This window comes from Dendropsophus ebraccatus, chromosome 3, assembly GCF_027789765.1.
Source record: "Dendropsophus ebraccatus isolate aDenEbr1 chromosome 3, aDenEbr1.pat, whole genome shotgun sequence".
NCBI classification, from domain to species: domain Eukaryota; kingdom Metazoa; phylum Chordata; class Amphibia; order Anura; family Hylidae; genus Dendropsophus; species Dendropsophus ebraccatus.
In genome coordinates this window covers 128,826,027-128,847,627 of record NC_091456.1, presented here as the reverse complement: position 1 = coordinate 128,847,627, position 21,601 = coordinate 128,826,027, and the positions used below count along the sequence as shown (strand labels likewise).

The 21,601-nt window shown below is 41.2% G+C and overlaps 1 protein-coding gene across 7 annotated transcripts in view; it reads right to left on the bottom strand.

Moving 5' to 3' along the window:
- DTWD2 (DTW domain containing 2) overlaps positions 1-21,601 on the bottom strand; it is a 176,870-nt gene that overhangs the window by 63,060 nt on the left and 92,209 nt on the right. For all 7 annotated transcript variants that reach the window (XM_069964574.1, XM_069964569.1, XM_069964575.1 and 4 more), the window contains one exon: positions 3,734-3,828. In XM_069964574.1, the coding sequence (XP_069820675.1) occupies positions 3,734-3,828 (95 nt within the window). The remainder of the gene's footprint in view (positions 1-3,733; positions 3,829-21,601) is intronic.

Here is a 21,601-nt window from a genome sequence, read left to right as displayed (position 1 = left end):
CCTGCAAATTGTGATTGTTGTGTGCCCTGCATTGTTGTGAGGAGTGCCCTGCATTACCATATGACCGGCCTACTCTCAGTAACATCACCAGCCAGAAATTGGAGGGGAAAAAAATTGTGTTTAAAATGCCTGAACAAGTAATAGACCTTTGTCAGTCATTGGGAAATCCATACTTTGCTTTTAGAGGCTGCCCATATTTCCCTGCTGAACCCCACAGCCAGGATATTACGTCTGTTCACCAGTAAGCTTTTATTCTGTTTATATATATATATATATGTATATATATATATACACACACACTGTGCACACTCTCTCTTTACTTACACGTATAATCCTCTGTGTATGGAGGAGACTGTCACAGTATATTCAGATTCTATATTGTCTCCTCCATGTACACTGTGCTGGTTATGGTCCTGTTTATACAGTCACTCTACTAACACAGTATATACAGCTACTGGCAGCTGGGGGGGATAATGCAGGGAAGAGTATGGATAGGTACAGATAGTGATAGATTTAGCAAAAAACAAAACAAAACATTGAGAATAAAATCGAGAATCGTCCGTAATGTTTAAAAAAAAAACAAGATTTTATTTTTTGCCATATCGCCTAGCCCTACCGTGAAGCATGGATGAAATCTAATATGCATGAGCTTCTGTAGATTCTCTGCAGTTTCTCAGTTTGCTTCTAACTCTGCAGCTACTAGCACCCGCACCCTCTTACCCCATTTCTACAGGCAGCATGTAACCTATTCCCTCAGTAAGCTGCTAGCCTATCTTGCCTCCCTCTCAGGACTGTTGAACTGATATCCAAAGTAAATTATGAGTATAGAAGGGGGAGCAGAAATTGAGCATGGGAAGAGGAGAAAAATACATTGCAAAGTTTCTTATATTTATTGGTATTACTGAAGTATGGAAAGTTTGTTGAAACACCAGGATCATTTGTTGTTGTTTTTCATCAGATGACCCATTTAAGTTCACTTGTTTTAAAACAAATATTTGCCATTTATTTATTTATTATAGTTGGAGGCCTTTTCTAATGAGGGTTTCTAGCATTCTATGCATTCCTCAAGCTTAAGGCAATGACTGACCCTCTCACTGTTAATTAGCAATTAAACAGCCGATAATTAACAATAGCTCTTGGGTCTGTTGTTTCTAGAACTCAAAATTTGCATTATTTATGGAAGCAACCTGCTTAACAATGCAATTCGGCATTTAAACCTTTACTAATATTCTTTTTAATTATAAGCCAAATCCATTGGCAGGTTTTGTGAAGCTTTAGTTTGTCCTCTGAGGTAACATGCCCCATATCTGGAAAGAAAAAGAGGTAATACAAATTATAGGGAAGAATCTATCTCTGTAAGTGTTTAACTGAAATACAGTGTTGTTTTTTTTTTGCTGATAGCTTTTCTTCTTTTACACTCTCTGTTTTAAATACTAATTTCTCTTTGAAAGGAGTTTAAAATGTACTCCAAAAATCCACTGAGCATACAACTGGCTATTTATCCATATGCAACTTAATTCACTATGCCCCTTACATATAAGCTCTCTACCACTGTACATATAATGTACAGTGGTAGAGAGAAAATAGAGCTTACACAGCAAAGTGTAAATGCTGTAGAAGAGAAATTAAGCTAAATATTTAATAGAGACCTATGTAAAAATGCTTTTGCACCACAGTGAATACAAAGCATTTTTAATGCATTTCAAAGTGGTCCATAGCATTTAAGCTTTCAGCCACACTATAATAGATTCCCTATAGGTTTTCTGTATACCTCCCAATGCTCCTAAGTCCAACAAGTGCCAGTAAGCCAAAGATAACTGGTACTCCCTTTTGACTAGAATCAGCAATCTTCAGAGCTTTAAATGTCCAACATGATTGATTCTACCAGATTTAATTTAAACTAATAGTTCACGCATTACTTTACTTTATACGTGACACTTATATACAATACCTCAAACCTAGATTACTCTGCTTTCATATCTAGGTTAAAGAGAGAGACAAATCCTTAGAAACTGTAAAGATAAGCTGAAATATGGATTTTAAATATTTAGGTCATATTCATTGACGTCTTTTTACCATCTTTCCTATGAACTGCTATAAAGTTGAATCTGGCTATGAAGTGCTTTAAATGCTTCCTTTATTCTAAATCCAGCTCCACTAATTCATGTCAGCTCTATTTGCTGCTAAGGGCTGAAGACATTGTTGGATAGCTGTTAGGGTATAAAAGCAATCTACCTCTCCTGGAGTTGGTCTTTCTTAGCTAAAGGTCAAGAAGGTGGAGCCAGAAGACTCAAGTGCAACAGCCAGGCACCTTGCTCGCCCTCACCTTCTAGCCCCTACTTTACTGATGTACAGAGCCTTATATGTTAATCAAGAAAGGGTTGGGAGCTGAGGGCAAGTGGCCAGGCTTTAGCACTTGAGCACCTTGGTTCATAGACACTTAGCATCCACCATCAGCTCCATGAATGGTACAGTTTTCTGTTATAGCCTAATAGCTATCAAACCATGTCTGCAGTTCCTAGGAGTCAAATCAAATGACAGATCCCCTATAAACCGTCCGAGCCGCCCCCAGTGGGAGGGAATTCCCTCCCCTCTATGATGCAGCTCCATTCATTCTAATGGAGCCACGTCATACAGGGGAGGGAATTCCCTCCCACTGGGGGCGGGACGGCCTACCTCCAGTGCTTGAACACCAGCCAGTTCCGATGCATAGAATGTCGCAGTGCACAGGAATCGGGCCACGGTCCGAAAAATGGACCGCGGCACCAACTTTCCTGTGACGGCGCCGTTCGATCTGTCGGTTCAGATTAAAGAGGATGTACCTGATGATACATCCTCTTTAATACAGTTATTCATGTAATTATAAAAAATTGCTATTCATTCAATATATACCGTATTTTCCGGCGTATAAGACGACCTCAAAGTTTTCCAGTTAAAACATAGAGTTTCTAATATAGTAGCCGTATAAGACTACACTTCTTCCAATGCACACCAAATAAAAATACTAGTACATATGGGTGAAAGAGGTGTGTTTTTCTGGGCACAGCTTCACTCTACCACATCTCCTTTTTCCATACCCTGGATGCCAGCTTTCTCTACCCTCCATATTGCCACCTCATGAAGTGGGGATGCAGCCGTGGGGAAGTTTTTAAGCACCCGCCCTATAAGACGACCCCTGACTTTAGAGAAGTTTTCCTGGGTTAAAAAGTAGTCTTATAGGCAGGAAAATACTGTGTGTGTGTGTATATATATATATATATATATATATATATATATATATATATATATATATATAAAAAATCAGGCCTGGACTGGTAATCTGGCAAGGCGGGCAAATGCCCGCTGGGCTGGCCAGATCCAATCCGATCCAATCAACGTGGGGCCGATGCGGCCGGTCGCAGTGGCCCCTCGTTGATTGGCGGAGCACGTCAGGAGCAGGGCAGCCGGGCCGAGGTGAGCGCTGATGGTGGGGTTCACATGTTTAAGGGAGTAGTCGGGGACATGGCTAAATGAAGCAGAATTTGCTGCACCTCGTATTTTACACCGCTATCCATGATATCAAGGGAAGGATATGGTATGTGGGCTGCTGGGGTTCGATTGCCAGGGCTGATTTTAAGTCCCAGTCCTGCCCTGATTTATTATATATATATATATATATATATATATATATATATATATATATATATATATATATATATATTTCATGTCAGTATGGATGAGGAATGGAATTTACCTTTCTTCTCCAAAACGCCGACCTATTAATATTTTACATTTGTCTTCAGGAAGACAAGCTGCCAACAGAGGGACTGTCCGAAGCACTCTGCTCTCCTATAAAAATGGAAAAGGGTAAACAATGAGAAACATGTCATCAACTCCCAAAAACAAGAATTAAGCATAAACAGTACAATGAGCGCTTATGTAATCTTGTTCACGTAAATGCTCCTTGAAGTCAAGTGTGGATTGCAGCTATAGAACAATGATAAATGTCATTGTGACTAGTATAATAAAGAAAAAGTGGTGTATCACAAGATTCTGTTCAGGGTACTATCCTTGTTATTATGTTTGTAAATTACAAACATTGTTAAATGTTTGGTAGGTAATGGTAGGTAGGTAATGTTGGTATGTAATGTTTGTGCCAGTAACACAAAAGAATGCAATAGGGGTTGATATTACCGGATGTGTCTGCAATATGAAAAATTATTTAACTTTACAAGAACATAACAATGAAACCTACATATGCAAAATAATGCAGGTCCAACAGGTCCAAAGACTACAAAAATGGTGGAAGGTTTGAAGCATAAAAATTAGGAAAGACTTGGGGACTAAATTTGTACAGAGTAAAGAAGAAAAAAGAAGAGAAAACGGGAAGCCTCAGCTGTATCCATGTTTTCCAGGAACCTTTAGGGCTGCATTCAACGTCTTTAGCTACACAGTTGCTATAAACATCAGTTGATTAATGGGGTATGACCTATACTGAGGATCACAATGTGGAATCACAAAACCCCTTAACTTGGCAGTCGGTACAAACTAAGATATTCCTTCTCTCATGTGTACTTTTATAGGAATGCATTTTATTATATTTTATAAGTATTGTTTTTAGTTATATAACAAATATGTTTTTTATTGGCTTCCTAACTAGATGTCAGGAGATTTGTCAACACTTTTTTATAATCTTGGAAAGAGCTTGCCAAAAAAACAGTTCACAGTATACTGGCATACAACACAGATCATAACTAAATACAGTTCTGGAACTGATACAGGAGGCAATAATCACTTTGTATAGAATGGATATTCCTGCTCACAAGATCCTAATCAGATTTAAAACATGTTGCTAGAATCTGTGCCTAAATGTCATGAAATATAACTTTTTAAAAAGCCTGCTTTACGCGTCCTCAGCATAACAGATAATGCTAACTGAATACTAAGCATCTGCTCATTATTTTGTTTTCGTACCCTGTACCAGTTTCCAGACAATGGATAACAGAACACTCATACATATTCCACCTTGCTTTGTAAACATTTTGTTCCTTACCTGCTTAGGTACGAGAGAGGAAAGGTTACAACAAAGAGACTTGGGGATATATGAGACACTACATATCTAAATCTAGCAGCTTCCCTGTCATGCTGAGGAATCAGAAACAAAATGAAGTATACACAATGTAATTCAACACAGAGGATATTTCTTTCTGCCCTTTATGGCTTTGGTAGCTATTTGATTTAACTCCAGTTTGTGGGACTAATCTGGTAAATGCTTTTTCTAATGAGAAATTAAATGTGAAAATCTAGGACTGAGACTAGGGCCACACTATGTTTTTGCAGTCCTTTTCAGATTTATGGAAAAAAACAGATGCAAAAACAGATGCAGTTGTACGGCCTCTGCCAGGGTCCGTTTTCCATTGGCTTACATTATACGACTGATTGTTTTTTAGCGCATACAAAAACGTGGTTGACCACATTTTTCTGTCTTATAAACGTTCAAAAATGGATACAGTGAAACGGATGAAAAAATGCAGTGTGAACCTAGTCTAAGGAGCTTCCGTGATTCATAGGAAGTTCGGGTCTAATAGGACAGCTGAGATCACATTGTTACCACTGGATGGAGGAGGGTTGTTTCACGGCGCTGAATTATAACTACACGTTAAGCTTACACATACACAGCCAAGGTCAAATCATGACTTTTTTTTTTTTAACAAAAACTTTTTTTTTTTTAACAAAAACTTTTTTTTTTTAAATAAAAATGTGCAGGAATCACTAGGTTGTTTGACTAAGTGTGACCCAAGTTATAGGTGGCAGCTATCGGAATTGGGACTACTGCACTCAGTCTACCAATCTGGTCTGCCCCTTCTCACGAAAATACATCCAAAAAGTTCATTACAAGCCTGCCATAAAACCGCTTACTAGTCTTATTTTCCTAAATAAAACAAAAAATAAAGCCAAGCTCTACAGCATCACTAGATTTAACATTTTATTTGGTAATGGTTTACATATGTGTTACCCAATAGTGTCATGCATGACACAGAAGGAATCCCGACTTAGGCCTGGATATAATGTATGGATTGAGGGTGGTTACCAGTCCCCCCAAATCTAGACAAAACCAACAGGCATGGATGCATTCGTGAGTGGCTGCATTTACTTTTACGAGCCATCTTCACCTTTAGTGACATTCCTTTCTCATAAAAGTCTGACTTTCTAATTGACTGAATTTCTAAGAACTATTAAAAATGAGTATGAAGCTGGATTTGTGCCAGATCCCAGAACAGTCATAATCGAGGGAAGAGAAATTCTCATTAAACAGGCAGAGCTATTAATTACGACATGTTAATTATGAAGCATCCTAATCACCAAGGGCTTGTTCATTTAGGAGGAAAATGGTAGAAAAGCTGACTAAAATTAAACACTTAACACAACTTAAATCTTCAATTTAAGGATACATTCCTGAAAATGTAGTTACCAGGGAAGCATAATTAAAGGATAAATCATTTCAGTGCTTGCAAAAACTATAAACCATAAGATTCAAGTTTCATTCAGATGCTGACAATTTCTGTAAGCTTGCAGGAGGGCAGCAATCAAAGTAACATGGTGGGATTCATTAAGGCCCCAGTCTCTGTAACTACGTCAGGAAGCCGCTAGAAGAGCCCAATGCTCAAAAAATATTTTTTTTCTTTTAATCATACAAGGCAATAAGAATTATAAATATAGAGAATGTTTGTCAGAAAGAACTATATATTGTGTAGCATATAAATATTACCGTACAAAATATAACTACAATGTACATAGATGTTTTGTAAAGATTGTGAAATAAGGCGAAAGAATACAAATTGCAGAGCAGAAATCTGCTAAACAATACCATACACAAAATAATACACGCAGCTTATTTTAAAATGTCACTTGAAACGACAGGTATGCTTCAAGGTGAACCAATCAGCAGGATTGTGCTGATTTGGCTCCCAGCTGCACAGTATAGCTCTACTGTGCAGCTCCCCGAGGCTACCAGCCGCATCTGCAGCGGTAGCTTTACATCGGGGAAAAAGGAGTTTTATTCTGGTGCGCAAGGCCGAGATTTCTCTCGGCCTGTCAGCGCTCTACGTGGAGGATTGACAGGCAGAGAGGCCACTCACCTCTCAATTATCCCTTCACTGTGCGCTGATAGGCAGAGAGCCGTGACTAGTCATGGTGGCTCCCCAGCTACATAACTAGTTGCCGTCCCTCTCCTGGCCTCACGGGGGGGAATAAAACTCATTTTTTTTCCTTGATGTAAAGCTACTACTGCAGGCGCGGCTGGTAGCCTTGGGGAGCTGCACAGTAATAATAATAATAATATTTATTTATATAGCCCCAACAGATTCCGCAGCGCTTTTTAAAAAAAATATATAAGTACAATACATGTTATATTTATATTAAATTATACAATAAATAAATTAAAATAAAATTACAGAATTAGAGACCTGCTCACGAGCGTACAGAATGAGATGACTGGGAGTGACACGAAAGGCAACAAATGCTTTATTTGTCAATGTTCCAGTTATTGTACATAAAATCTCAAAGTGCCTATAGGTGATTGTGCAAGCCAGTCACATGCAACACAGTAGATCTATATTGTGCAGCTGGGAGCCAAATCAGCATAATCGTGCTGACTGGTTCCCTTTGAGTGACAGTTTTTACACTGTCTAAGGAATCTTTCTGTTGTACATCCTTAAAGGGTTAATGTCAGAGACCTCTCAACATTTTTTTTTATCAGTCGGGGTCTTAGTGTTGATCACTGAAAATAGCTGGGAGAAGTGCACAGCTGTGCCGCTCGATCCAACTCAGTGCAGGAAACAGGCTCCATTATAAGTATGTGGTGCTAACCCCCTGCAAAAAGTTAGATCAAGTGCCAAGCCAGGGAGTGAATACTTTAACCCAAGCAAATTTGCAGGTTACAATGAGACAGGCCAGAGGAAAACGACAGGAGACAGAAGTGATATCCAGTAGCAAAGCAAATGACAGGGTCAAATAGCAATCAGGGACACAAAGAGTATGTCCCATAATCCGCAGGCACAGTGGTCCCTATAGATAGGCCGCCAAGAACAATCATCATAGAGTGCCCTTATCACAGCAAAGTGATGTTCCCAAAGGTTAAGAGAGCTGTGACTATTCGCAGGAGGCTTCTCTGGCAATGAAAGGTTATTTCGATTCAGAATCCCAGATGCATTTTTACATTATTCTGCAATAAACCTACAATTAGACAATATTTAGATTGAACATAGTAAAATATATCAAAAATGTCTACTAGGATCCAACCAATGAATGGGCCATAGAATGACGACTGTATTCAGTAATTGGACAAAAATTTGGTGAAGTCTGCTGAATCTTGCTGAAAACAGATATGTTGTTGCCAGAGCTACGTTACTCTGTATATTGTCATCACATCCATGTCTTGCACCCTCAGTGAAATTCTTTCCTTGGCAGATGGAAAATTAGGTGTCAACGCATCAAGAAATGTCTTTTCAAATAAAAAAATACATATTTATGCAATATACAATCACTGACAAAAAAATGCAATGCACCCACTGTAGATAAAATATTAGATTGCTGTAAAACTCAGCATACATTTAAAGTGAAAGTGACACACTGCTACAACTGCAGGTGTGATGTTCTGGAGAGAAGTATTGTATATAATCTGCAGAGAGCCATCATACATAAGAGTTGTTATCGCTAGTAGTGATACAAGGGACACTTACTGTCATACGTGCAGGACCTCCTGTGGTCTCCATGTGTAACTTCTCATGGTAGAGCTTCCAAATCGCATTTTTCAGCAGGATAATGCTTGCCTACACACAGCAATGGTGGCCAGATTTATAGCCAATCAATAATTTATGGCGAGCCATCTTACAAGTGTGCAGGTACTACAGGCTCAGATGCAACATCTGTGGGCAAATGAGCTACAAGATGCTAAATGGAACCTATCTGCCACATATCACCTTGTATCATCTTGTAAAGAAAGCCCAACAGGGTACTGGAGAGTCTGCCTAACTGTATAGTTTCACTCATTAAACGTATCCGTTTGCTCTAATATTGTAATTGCTTATATATCATCATTACGTTCACACATTCAAAGTTTCATTCGATTCCAACAACTCTATCAATGAAAGTATTTTGCGTTATCCATCTATAACAAATCTCTGTAATTAGTTGCCCTCTGTTATAACGCTATGTGTAAAACTAGTATACACAGCAGGAATGCTTCCTGTGGTCAATGCACAACTTATCCGAAAAGGCACAACCCTGCCAGTTCTATTAAATAGAATATATACACTCTAATAATATACATGCAAGTCGGAGATTAATATGAATACATTCAATACCTTCTTAAAATTAAAAAGCCTACTTGAAATCTGCTGCAGACTGGTACAAATGTTCTTTCTGATTTAAGTGGACGCTGAGTACTCGCTGGCTAACAGCAGGGCGCTCTATAGCTTTTAATATTGAATATTTTAATAAGTGTTTTTCGGCAAGTCACCATACTTACAAGTATTTATTTTTCTGTGTGTTAGCATATTCTACTTTTATAATGTACAAGCTCATTCCTTTGCAAACATTGTCGACACTAATAAAGAGATTGCTTATTCAATATTAATTAAAACGGCAACATTTAAATGTCAAGTGGAGAAACTAAGCGAAAACAGAGACCTGCGCAGTGAAAACAGGCAGGGGGTGACCCTTACTGATGTGGGGATTCTGCGCTGCACTGCAAAGCATCAAAACAGGCTAGGGAAAAAAACTGGTTCAGCATTCACTGGTTAATTTTTATTTCATGGTTGCTCCAATATATAGAGCGAAAACTGGAGAGAAAGAAACGGCTGCACATCCCATCTATGGCTGATACTAATGCCGCTTGGCCTATATTAAAAATCAACACCAGAGTGTCTGTATATGATTTGATTAAGCCATAATAGCCCCGTGTACCAACGTGCAGGTCCTCTGGTTCACACGGGTCCCTACGCTAACTCCACACCGTGTCGGTCAGTGACCACTGCCCCAACAAAGCGTGCACATGCAGGGAAGGGGAGCCATGGAATGGCCCTGCAACCCCCATTTCACAGGACCAGACCCAAAAAGCCCCACCAGAATCCGGTCAGCACCACTGGCGGGGGAGGCTGCCCCCAAACGACACAAGTATGGATATGGTATTACACTTACCACTGCTGTTCTCACAGAGTGGGGAAGACATAAGGTACTGATATGTGAGCACAGGCATATTCTGCTGATTTTGGTCATGTGGGTCTTAAGAACCTGCACGTTGGTACACGGGGCTATTATGGCTTGATCAAATCATATACAGACACTCTGGTGTTGATTTTTAATATAGGCCAAGCAGCATTAGTATCAGCCATAGATGGGATGTGCAGCCGTTCCTTTTTCTCCAGTTTCCGTGTTTTACAGTTCTCCCTCTCTGAACAGCTCGCACTCCTTTATAAGACCCACATGACCAAAATCACCAGGATATGCCTGTGCTCACATGTCAGTACATTATGTCTTCCCTACTCTGTGAGTGCAGCAGTGGTAAGTGTAATACTATATCCATACTTGTGTCGTTTGGGGGCAGCCTTCCCCGCCGGTGGTGCTGGCCGGGTTCTGGTGGGGCTTTTTGGGTCTGGTCCTGTGACATGGGGGTTGCAGGGCCGTTCCATGGCCCCCCTTCCCTGCACGTGCACGCTTTGCGGGGGTGGCGGTCACTGACCGACACAGTGTGGAGTTAGTGTAGGGACCCATGTGAACCAGAGGACCTGCACGTTGGTACACGGGGCTATTATGGCCTGATCAAATTATAAACAGACACTCTGGTGTTGATTTTTAATATAGGCCAAGCGGCATTAGTATCAGCCATAGATGGGATGTGCAGCCGTTCCTTTCTCTCCAGTTTCCCAATATATAGAGCGGTAACAAGAGAATGCGGAAGGGTTGTTTAAAATTTAAAAAATTTATTTGAATTTTTAATCTGCATCCTTCTGACCACTTATTTTGGGTAGATATCAATGAAAGAATTCATAATATACATTTGTTGCTTGTATTTTAATTTTCATAAAACAATGCCTATATCTGGGCCATAATAATAATAATAATAATAATAATAATAATGTCAAGGTCGGGGTCTGTGCCCTAGCACTGCTACACCTCACTGTGCTGTATGCATGCCTTTTTTCATCATCAGTGATAAGCAATAGGCGTACAGCACAATGGGGCGTAGTGGTGCTAGGGCAAAGGGAACCCTAGACTCCACCTCCTTGACACTATTCACAGTACAAATAAAGATGTTTTTATGAAAATAAAAACACAAACAGGCAATAAAGATATGTTCTGAATGCTTTTATTGATAAATATTTAGCAGTGCCGTCAGCTCAGTAGGCAGTCATGGGAGGACAGATTTACCTTCCACCCCCATAAATAAACAAATGTCAGCTGAACCCTTTTTTTTGTGGCTGGCTGATCCTCTAATGTGTATGAAGTTCCGTCAAAGAAAAAGGGAAGGGTACTATTAGGCTACAGTTACATATTTTGGCCATCACAAGGTTGCATATTTAATAACAGTAATATAAAATAATAATTTAAAGGGAATCTGTCAGCTGCAATTCACATTCCAAACTACTGACCTTGTAAGATAGCGGTCAGGTCAAGTAAATACCTGGATCTTTTCATATACAGTATCTGTCTGTGCTTTCAGGACATAGAAAAATGCTTTTATTCTATAGTGACAAGAGTCAAAGGGGCTGCCCCGAGCTCCTAAAGTGCAGCAAGCTGTAACACTAACTCCCTTCCCCCTACCATACTCTGATCCTGATTGACTCAGCTTTAAGGTGTCAGTCAACTAGGGAGGGAGGAGGGAAAAGGCATTCCAGCTTTCAGCATTTTAGTAGCTTTGAAAAGCTATTCTTGTACCAAACAATAAAAGCTTTTTTTACATTCTGGAAGAATGGACAGATATATGAAAGGCACCTTGTGTTTTCTTGAACAAACAGCTATCTAAGGCTTAGTTCCCACGTTTTTCTACATAAAAAATGTGCGTCTGTAGTAAAAGACAGACGTTTTTCACGTAAAAAAGATATGGGAACATAGTCTAACAGTGGCAACAGTAAGCAATTATCGCCCATAATGACCAATAATTGGCCAAATACGGCCCATAACTGCTTTGGGTAATAGGGCCTTAGGCAGGCAGCAAAGGCATTCATGCCAATGATTGGGATCAGTGGTGTCATGGCTGCTACTTTTACAGAATTCTCTTAACAGAGTGTAAAAGCAATTTAGATTGCTGTATGTGCTGTTGCTCCATTCTATTTATACATATACACATTATAGCCATGTGTAGGTTGACTGAACATAAGTGGTATTTACAGTAAATTAAACATCTACGTTAATATATCACATATGACAACCTTCAACCCCAATCTGTCATCAGGAATACACAAGCCAGAGTGGTCTTAAAAGGAAAAAAAAGTAAGACATATGACATATCTTCATTTTGATAAGGAGCAATTAACTTCACCTTCAAGCCTGCTCTAAGAGCCCAGAATGAAGTGTCAGGAGTGAGTATGGCTCTGCCAGGCTGTTGCATTTAATATCTCCTCTTAATCACACACCTATTTATCTTTTCACATACAATTTCTTGTCCTATACCGAAAAGCACGCTAGGCGGAGAACTTTGTGCTAGCTCATACCTATGGCCATAGGTCACATGTAAATGTTCACAACATTGCAAGTGCTTGCATTCCATACAAAAGTAACGGAGACATCCAGCATATGAACAAGCCAAACACTGCGTGGCACAAATGAGTAATGTTTACTCAGGCTATCTGTATCATATGAGCTATCTGTTGGCTCACATACTGAACATGCAGTTACTCATGATTTCTGTCACAATGCCCATATCCAGAACATATCTGGAAAACATAGGCCTGGCAATACTGTACAGTGGTACGTTGGTTTAAGATTAACTTGGATTGAGAGTGTTTTGAAAATTGTAGTTTGGTTTAAGAGCATTGTTTTGGTTTAAGAGCTCCCTGTACTGGGTGGGAGGGGGAGTGGGAAAGGGACATGGTCTACATAGCCTGGTCTACAGCACTGTACTCTGACCCAATAAGTTTCCATCACCTTCCAAATCATGGCAGATCCACTTCAGGCTGGGGCTTACATCAGGGGACAGGACTGTGGAGGTAATCTCTTCATAGCTGTAACCCCTCTCTCCTTGGACAGAGAGTGCTGCATGTATGTGCCCACATCTGTCCTGCTCATTCCTTCATGCTCCCTGCAGTCTCTGTCAGCCCTTGTGTTTCCTTTCCTCTCCATTCCTGCCACTCACATTCAGCTATACTCACTGCTGTATATAATGTTTCTGTCTCTGTCCTCCTGCACAGCTCTGTGATTCTCACTTCCTGATTGGTCCCTGCTGAACACACACCCTTCCCTATTATACACCACATGCTGATTGCTATACTATACAGTAACTTATAATATGACATTCAGCTGTTTCTCATTGATTGTGTCATCTGTTATGCATGTTATTTAGAATAAAAAAAAACATAATTTTTGGGGTGTTGAACCAATTGTCTGCATATCAGTGATTTCTTATGGATAAATTTGCTTTGGTTTAAGAGTGGATTTGGATTCCAAGCACGGTCCCGGAACCAATTGTGCTTGTTATCCAAGGTACCACTGTATTTGGAAAGTTATATAGAAAATACTAAACCAAATACAGGTCAGACACTATGATTTCACTTGTGGAAATAATAAGGAGACAGTTTAATAAACCTCCAGCAGTCTGTAATGAACATCTGTGCATAGAGAAAGATATAGAGTGACTGATCAGAAATGAGTGGAATGATAACGTTTTTGCTTGTTCAGTATTGAAATCCTTTTTGCATCATTTCTTTTTCTAATACAATTTTTCTGTTTTTTTTTTTTTTTTATCTTTAGGGTATGTTCACACTTACCGGATCCGCAGCTGATTTTCTGCTGCGAATCCGCAGCGGGATCGTAGCAGATTTCATTTAAATAACTGAACACAGCATCAAATCTGCACCATCAAATCTGCTGCGGATCTGCTGCAGATCTGCTGCGGATCCTGTAGGTGTGAACGCACCCTTAAGAAAAAAAACTGGAGTAATTTGCATGCTGCAACCAATCACAGCTCAGCTTGTTAAGATATTTAAGTTGAGCTGTGATTGGTTGCTGTGGGAAAATTACTACAGTCTTTGCTTCCCTCACACTGATAAATCTGGACCAAAAGGCTTCATTTTTTGGTAATTTTCATTTATAAATTTTTAATATAACGGCAAACAAAAAATAAAACAGAAATAAGTTTTGTTTTTGTTTTTTTATAGTACTGTGGTACCTTAGTTTTAGAGCGTTTTGGAAGAAGAGCTCACAGTTTTTCAAAAATTGTGACTTGGTTTACGTACATTGCTTTGGTTTGAGAGCTCACTGTACTAGGTGGAAGGGGGAGTGGGGTAGTGAGGGAGGGGCATGGTCTGCATAGCGGGATCTACAACAATCCAGGAATCCTCCCTCACCTTCCTTATCATAGCAGATCCACTTCAGGCTGAGGCTTGCATCAGGGGACAGGACTGTGTAGGTAATCTCTTCATAGCTGTAACCCCTCTCTCCCCAGACAAAGAGTGCTGCATGTATGTGCCCACATCTGTCCTGCTCATTCCTTCATGCTCCCTGCAGTCTCTGTCAGTCCTGATTGGTCCATGCTGAACACACACCCCTCATTATTTCTGGGGTGTGGAACCAATTTTCTGTATTTCAACGATTTCTAATAGGAAAATTTGCTTTGGTTTAAGAGTAGATTTGGATTACAAGCACATTCCCGGATAGCATTATGCTTGTAATCCAAGGCACCACTGTGTTTTTTAATATTAGAACAAAGTGTTGCAAAAACACTTTTTTTTAATAGAAAACTAACATTTTTAAAAAAAATCTCTTCAATCTGTTATCTGCTACAATGTTTTCATATGGCCAGGCCTGCTCAGGAAGAAGGTAGTATGCTTACTCTCATCTGCAGCACCATTTTAACCACTTCCTTTTTATTAATATATTAGACATTTTGTCCACTGGGGGCGCTACTACAGCCTTAGGTGCACCAATCGCCAACTCCCTCTTCATGAATATTGAGACAACATACAGTGACATCACTCCAGAGGTTCATCACCGCAAAATGCCTGATGAATATTCATAGATAGCGGTGGGTGGATTGCAGAGTTATTCGCTGATCATCTGTTTTTTTGCCATCCTAAAGAAAGCCCAGCCCCCACTTTCCCAGACTGATTTACTAGGTGCCACATGCCTCTTAGCAAAACTCTCAGACTGAGCAAAAAAGATACACCATCTGGGGAGCAAGGGGAAGATTTGTGCCATGAATTACGCCTGCACCCTGCCTCCTCCCGGCCTTGCCATGCCCCCTGCCCACCCATCAGGCAAGCAAGGGGTACAGCTGGTGTATGCCACCGAAAAGGGGCGAATCTGCACCTTTTCCATGGTGTATGTCTGGGGCGCATACGGCCTTTTTTAGCCGTATGTGTGTCTATAAAATATGTGTTCATCATAGAAAAGATATTATTATCATAGGATAGATATATGTTTATACCAGACATGTTAACATTCAGTTTTTGTTAATTACCTACCACGTCTGCTGGAAGTTTGTGCCAAGCTTATACTACTTTACTTTCAGTAAAGTAATATTTTCTTGTGTTGCTTCTGATCTTTACCCCAACTAACCTCAGATTGTGGCCCCTTATGTTGTTTCTTATTAAAAAGAAAACTTCCCACCGTTGACAGCCACTGGTATCCTGCAGCTCTCCTAGTTACAACGTGACATACCTAGTTGCAACGTGACATACCAAGGAGGCCCTGATGTTGCAGCTGGAAGAGCCGGGTACGTGACATACCTGGTTTGCAGCAGAAGATGAAAGCTGGCAGCAGCCATCAACGGGACCCAGGAGCGGCATAACAGAGGCACTAAGATGGGCTAGTTTGCTTGTTTATTATTTTCTCACATTTTTTTTTCTTTTAATATATTTAAAGGTCTTTAAGTCTTTTCTGATAAATTTTATGCTTCAGATCATCCACCATTTTTGTAGCCTTTCTTTAGAACCAGTCTATTTTATCAATGTCTTATGTAGGCGAGGTCTCCAAAACTGGACACAGTATTCCAGACGTGGTGTCACTAGAGCTCTATACAGCAGAATCATATTTTCCCTCTTCCTACTGGGTATACCTCTAGCTATACATATCTAGCTATACGCAGCAGATTAGGTCTAAATAACTGAACAAAGCATCAAATCTGCACCATCAAATCTGCTGCAGATCTGCTGCGTATCTGCTGCGTATACGGTGTGTGTGTTTGTACCCTAAGGGTGCGTTCACACCTACAGGATCTGCAGCAGATCTGCAGTAGATTTGATGCTGTGTTCAGTTATTTAAATGAAATCTGCTGCAGAAAATGAGCTGCAGATCCTGTAGGTGTGAACGCACCCCCGCCGCTCCGATCGCCACCCCCGCCGCCGCTCCGATCGCCCCCCCCCCCCCCCCCGCCGCCACTCCTATCGCCCCCACCGCCGCAGCCAAGAGCATACTTTACCTGCTCCGCGCAGCAGGTCTTCCGACATCCCCGGCTCCCCTTTTCAGCGCATTGATTGGCTGAAGAGATGAGCCGGGAATTTCAAACGGCTCCTCTTCAGCCAATCAGTGCTCCTCTTCAGCACTGATTGGTTGAAGGGGAGTCGTTAGAAATTCCCGGCTCCCCTCTTCAGCCAATCAATGCAAGGCAGCACTGATTGGATGAAGGGGAGCCGTTTGAAATTCCCGACTCCCCTCTTCAGCCAATCAGTGCTGCCGTGCATTGATTGGCTGAAGAGAGGAGCCGGGAATTTCAAACAGCTCCCCTTCAGCCAATCAGTGCTGAAGAGGAGCACTGATTGGCTGAAGAGGAGCCGTTTGAAATTCTCGGCTCATCTCTTCAGCCAATCAATGCGCTGAAGAGGGGAGCCGGGGATGTCGGAAGACCTGCTGCGCGGATCAGGTAACGTATGCTCTTGGCCGCGGCGGTGGGGGCGAGCGGAGTGGGGGGGCGATCGGAGCGGCGGCGGTGGGGGGGGGGCGATCGGAACGGCGGCGGGTGGGGGGGGCGATCGGAGCAGGGGGGCGATCGGAGCGGCGGGGGTGGCGATCGGAGCGGCGGCGGGGGTGGCGATCAGAGCGGCGACGGGGGTGGCGATCGAGCCGGCGCAGGGCCGGGCTGCGAGCGGGGGGCCGGGCGGCGGGCGGACGGACTATCGTGCGACGACTGTTTACACGGAACGATCGGCGAATTTTTCGCGATCGACTATTTACGAACATGTTAAAAGATCAAAATGAACGATTTTCCGATCATTCGCCGCGTTTACACGTATGATTATTGTTCGAATTCGTTCGCTATCGCGAAAATTCTCCCGATAATCGTTCCGTGTAAACCCAGCATAAGGGTGCGTTCACACGTACAGGATCTGCAGCAGATTTGATGGCGCATATTTTGCAACCAAAACCAGGAGTGGATTAAAAACATGGAAAGGCTATAGAAACACTGTTGAAATTGAGCGGATGGCAGTCATTTAATGGCAAATATTGACGGATGTTTTAAAATAGCAATAATTATTTAACTGGCAACCATCCACTCAATTTTGACAGTGTTTGAACATAGCCTTTCTGTGTTTTTAATCCACTACTGGTTTTGGTTTCAAAATACTGATAAAAATACTGAGCAAAAATACTGTGTGAACATAGCCTTAACAATGATACAATAATCATAGGTGAGTTACCCCTAGACCACAGCTCCTACACATTTGGTCACAGAGATTTAACTATATCTGACTGTTTCTTTCAGACATAAACTGTCTACAGAGGACTGATCTGCAATCAGAGACACTGGCTGACAGCTGAGCGAGCAGGGAGCCAGGCAACATCAAATATTAATGAAGAGGAGGGAGGAGGAAGAAGAGGTAAGGTGTGCCAGAGTGCGGCACAAACCACTCCTCTTTGACTCCTCATTACAGTAGGAGACCTGAGATTGGGTATAATTCACTGCACAGAAAATTACCAAAAGGCACCATGCTCACTAGGGGACTGCCAGCTACAGCACACTGTTAGCACCTTAGGTAGAGCCCGGCAGCTGACAGATTCCCTTTAAATATCAGATACCTATTAATATTTACTCCAGCAGTCTAGCTAATTCTTACATCAATACAAAAAAAAAAAAAAAAAAGATAATATATAAGACTATACAAAGGTGTGGATGGCATTATATGTCCCCTAAAATGATAAAGGAGATGTCTCCGGCGTCATTTCTCTGTAGTAAAAGATAAAGACTGTAGTATACATCTTTTTAGCCAGCACTATGAGAAATATAACAGAGAAGGCAAAGCATAATTCTTCCATCACAAAATAGAAAAAAAAAGAGACAACAAGCTACTTGCTAATAAAATATTCATCAGCCCTGGGATAAGAACTGCTGGGATTACACACAGCTAAACAGCCAACACATCTCCTATGAAGACCATATGCCTGAGAAACAAAAGTAGAAAAATGCACAACAGTTTCTAGATTCACTCAGAAAAAAAAATACACTTAATAAAAAATTATACATGCATAAAATGCATGAGTAAAAAAATAAATCAAAACACAAATAAATAAATGAAAAAGTTGGGGGTCGTCTTATATGTTGGAAAATACAATTTTATATATATATATATATATATATATATATATATATATATATATATATATATATACATACACTACCGTTCAAAAGTTTGGGGTCACATTGAAATGTCCTTATTTTTGAAGGAAAAGCACTGTACTTTTCAATGAAGATAACTTTAAACTAGTCCTAACTTTAAACAAATACACTCTATACATTGCTAATGTGGTAAATGACTATTCTAGCTGCAAATGTCCGGTTTTTGGTGCAATATCTACATAGGTGTATAGAGGCCCATTTCTAGCAACTATCACTCCAGTGTTCTACTGGTACAATGTGTTTGTTTATTGACTCAGAAGGCTAATTGATGATTAGAAAACCCTTGTGCAATCATGTTCACACATCTGAAAACAGCCTAGCTCGTTACAGAAGCTACAAAACTGACCTTCCTTTGGGGTATATTAACACGGGCGGGCTCGCAGCGAGATTCTCGCTGCGAGCCCGGCAGGTCCTGGCAGTTCCCATACACTACATCCGGCGTCCTGCTCTCCTGTCCGGCCAGTTCCCTGGCAGTTCCCATACACTACATCCGGCGTCCTGCTCTCCTGTCCGGCCAATTAGTGTGTTGCCCAGCCAAAGCCACTGATTGGCCGGACAGGAGAGCAGGACGCCGGACCCGTGCAGCAAGGACAGGTAAAGTATGCTTACAGCGGGGGAGCCGGGCGGGAGCAGAAGGGGTTAAGGGCGGTATAATTACATACTCGCTGCGGTCGTTTAGACCGCAGCAAGTATGTAGTGTATGGGTACTGCCAGGACCTGCCGGGCTTGCAGCGAGAATCTCGCTGCGAGCCCGCCCGTGTGAATATACCCTTGAGCAGATTGTGTTTCTGTTGCATCACATTTGTGGGGTCAATTAAACGCTCAAAATGGCCAGAAAAAGAGAACTTTCATCTGAAACTCGACAGTCTATTCTTGTTCTTAGAAATGAAGGCTATTCCATGCGAGAAATTGCTAAGAAATTGAAGATTTCCTACAACGGTGTGTACTACTCCCTTCAGAGGACAGCACAAACAGGCTCTAACCAGAGTAGAAAAAGAAGTGGGAGGCCGCGTTGCACAACTAAGCAAGAAAATAAGTACATTAGAGTCTCTAGTTTGAGAAACAGACGCCTCACAGGTCCCCAACTGGCATCTTCATTAAATAGTACCCGCAAAACACCAGTGTCAACATCTACAGTGAAGAGGCGGCTGCGGGATTTTGGGCTTCAGGGCAGAGTGGCAAAGAAAAAGCCATATCTGAGACTGGCCAATAAAAGAAAAAGATTAAGATGGGCAAAAGAACACAGACATTGGACAGAGGAAGACTGGAAAAAAGGGTTGTGGACGGATGAATCCAAGTTTGAGGTGTTTGGATCACAAAGAAGAACGTTTGTGAGACGCAGAACAAATGAAAAGATGCTGGAAGAATGCCTGACGCCATCTGTTAAGCATGGTGGAGGTAATGTGATGGTCTGGGGTTGCTTTGGTGCTGGTAAGGTGGGAGATTTGTACAGGGTAAAAGGGATTCTGAATAAGGAAGGCAATCACTCAATTTTGCAACGCCATGCCATACCCAGTGGACAGCGCTTGATTGGAGCCAATTTCATCCTACAACAGGACAATGACCCTAAACACACCTCCAAATTGTGCAAGAACTATTTACAGCAGAAGCAGGCAGCTGGTATTCTATCGGTAATGGAGTGGCCAGCGCAGTCACCAGATCTGAACCCCATTGAGCTGTTGTGGGAGCAGCTTGACCGTATGGTACGCCAGAAGTGCCCATCCAACCAATCCAACTTGTGGGAGCTGCTTCTAGAAACGTGGGGTGCAATGTCTCCAGCTTACCTCAACAGATTAACAGCTAGAATGCCAAAGGTGTGCAATGCTGGAATTGCTGCAAAAGGTGGATTCTTTGACGAAAGCAAAGTTTGATGTAAAAAGAATGTTATTTCAAATACAAATCATTATTTCTAACCTTGTAATGTCTTGACTCTATTTTCTATTCAATTCACAACGTATCGTGGTGAATAAGTGTGACTTTTCATGGAAAACACAAAATTGTTTGGGTGACCCATAACTTTTGAATGGTAGTGTATATATATATACACACACACACACACACAGTGGAGAAAATAGGAATTTGATACACTGCCGATTTTGCAAGTTTTTCTACCTGCAAAGCATATAGAGGGCTGGAATTTTTAAATGCAATAAAATCTACAAAAAAGACTGATTTATCGGTAATTATTTTGAATTTTATTACATAAAGTATTTTAAACAATAGGAAAAAACGTAATACCCTCCACACCCTCTCTCAGTAATTACAGGCACAAACTCCATTAATCCATCTGCCCTCTCGGTGGTCCTAGTCTTAATCCCCCCTCCCCCCCCAAAAAAAAAAAACATCATACCCATAACATCCCTCCAGGCTACCTAATCTCAGTAGTAAAAGCCACAATCTCCCCTCTGGACACCTCCCGTGAGCTATCAAATGTCCTCAAGTCCTACCGCACTCTCTCAGAGGTCACAAACACCAGCTCTTCCCGGTCCCATAAGGTTGCCTTTACACAGAGAGTTTTATCTGACAGATTTCTGAAGCTAAAGCCAGGAACAGACTATAAACAGGGAACAGGTCATAAAGGAAAGACTGAGATTTCTCCTCTTTTCTAATTCATTCCTGGCCTTAGCTTCAAAAAGTCACTCTAAGGCTGGGTTCACACTACGTTTTTGAAATCCGTTTTCTTCATCCGTTTTTTGCAAAACGGATTCTGAAAGCACAGATGGAGATTTTAACCCCTTAAGGACCAAGGCAAATTTTATGAATATGACCTGTGTCACTATTTATTAATAACTT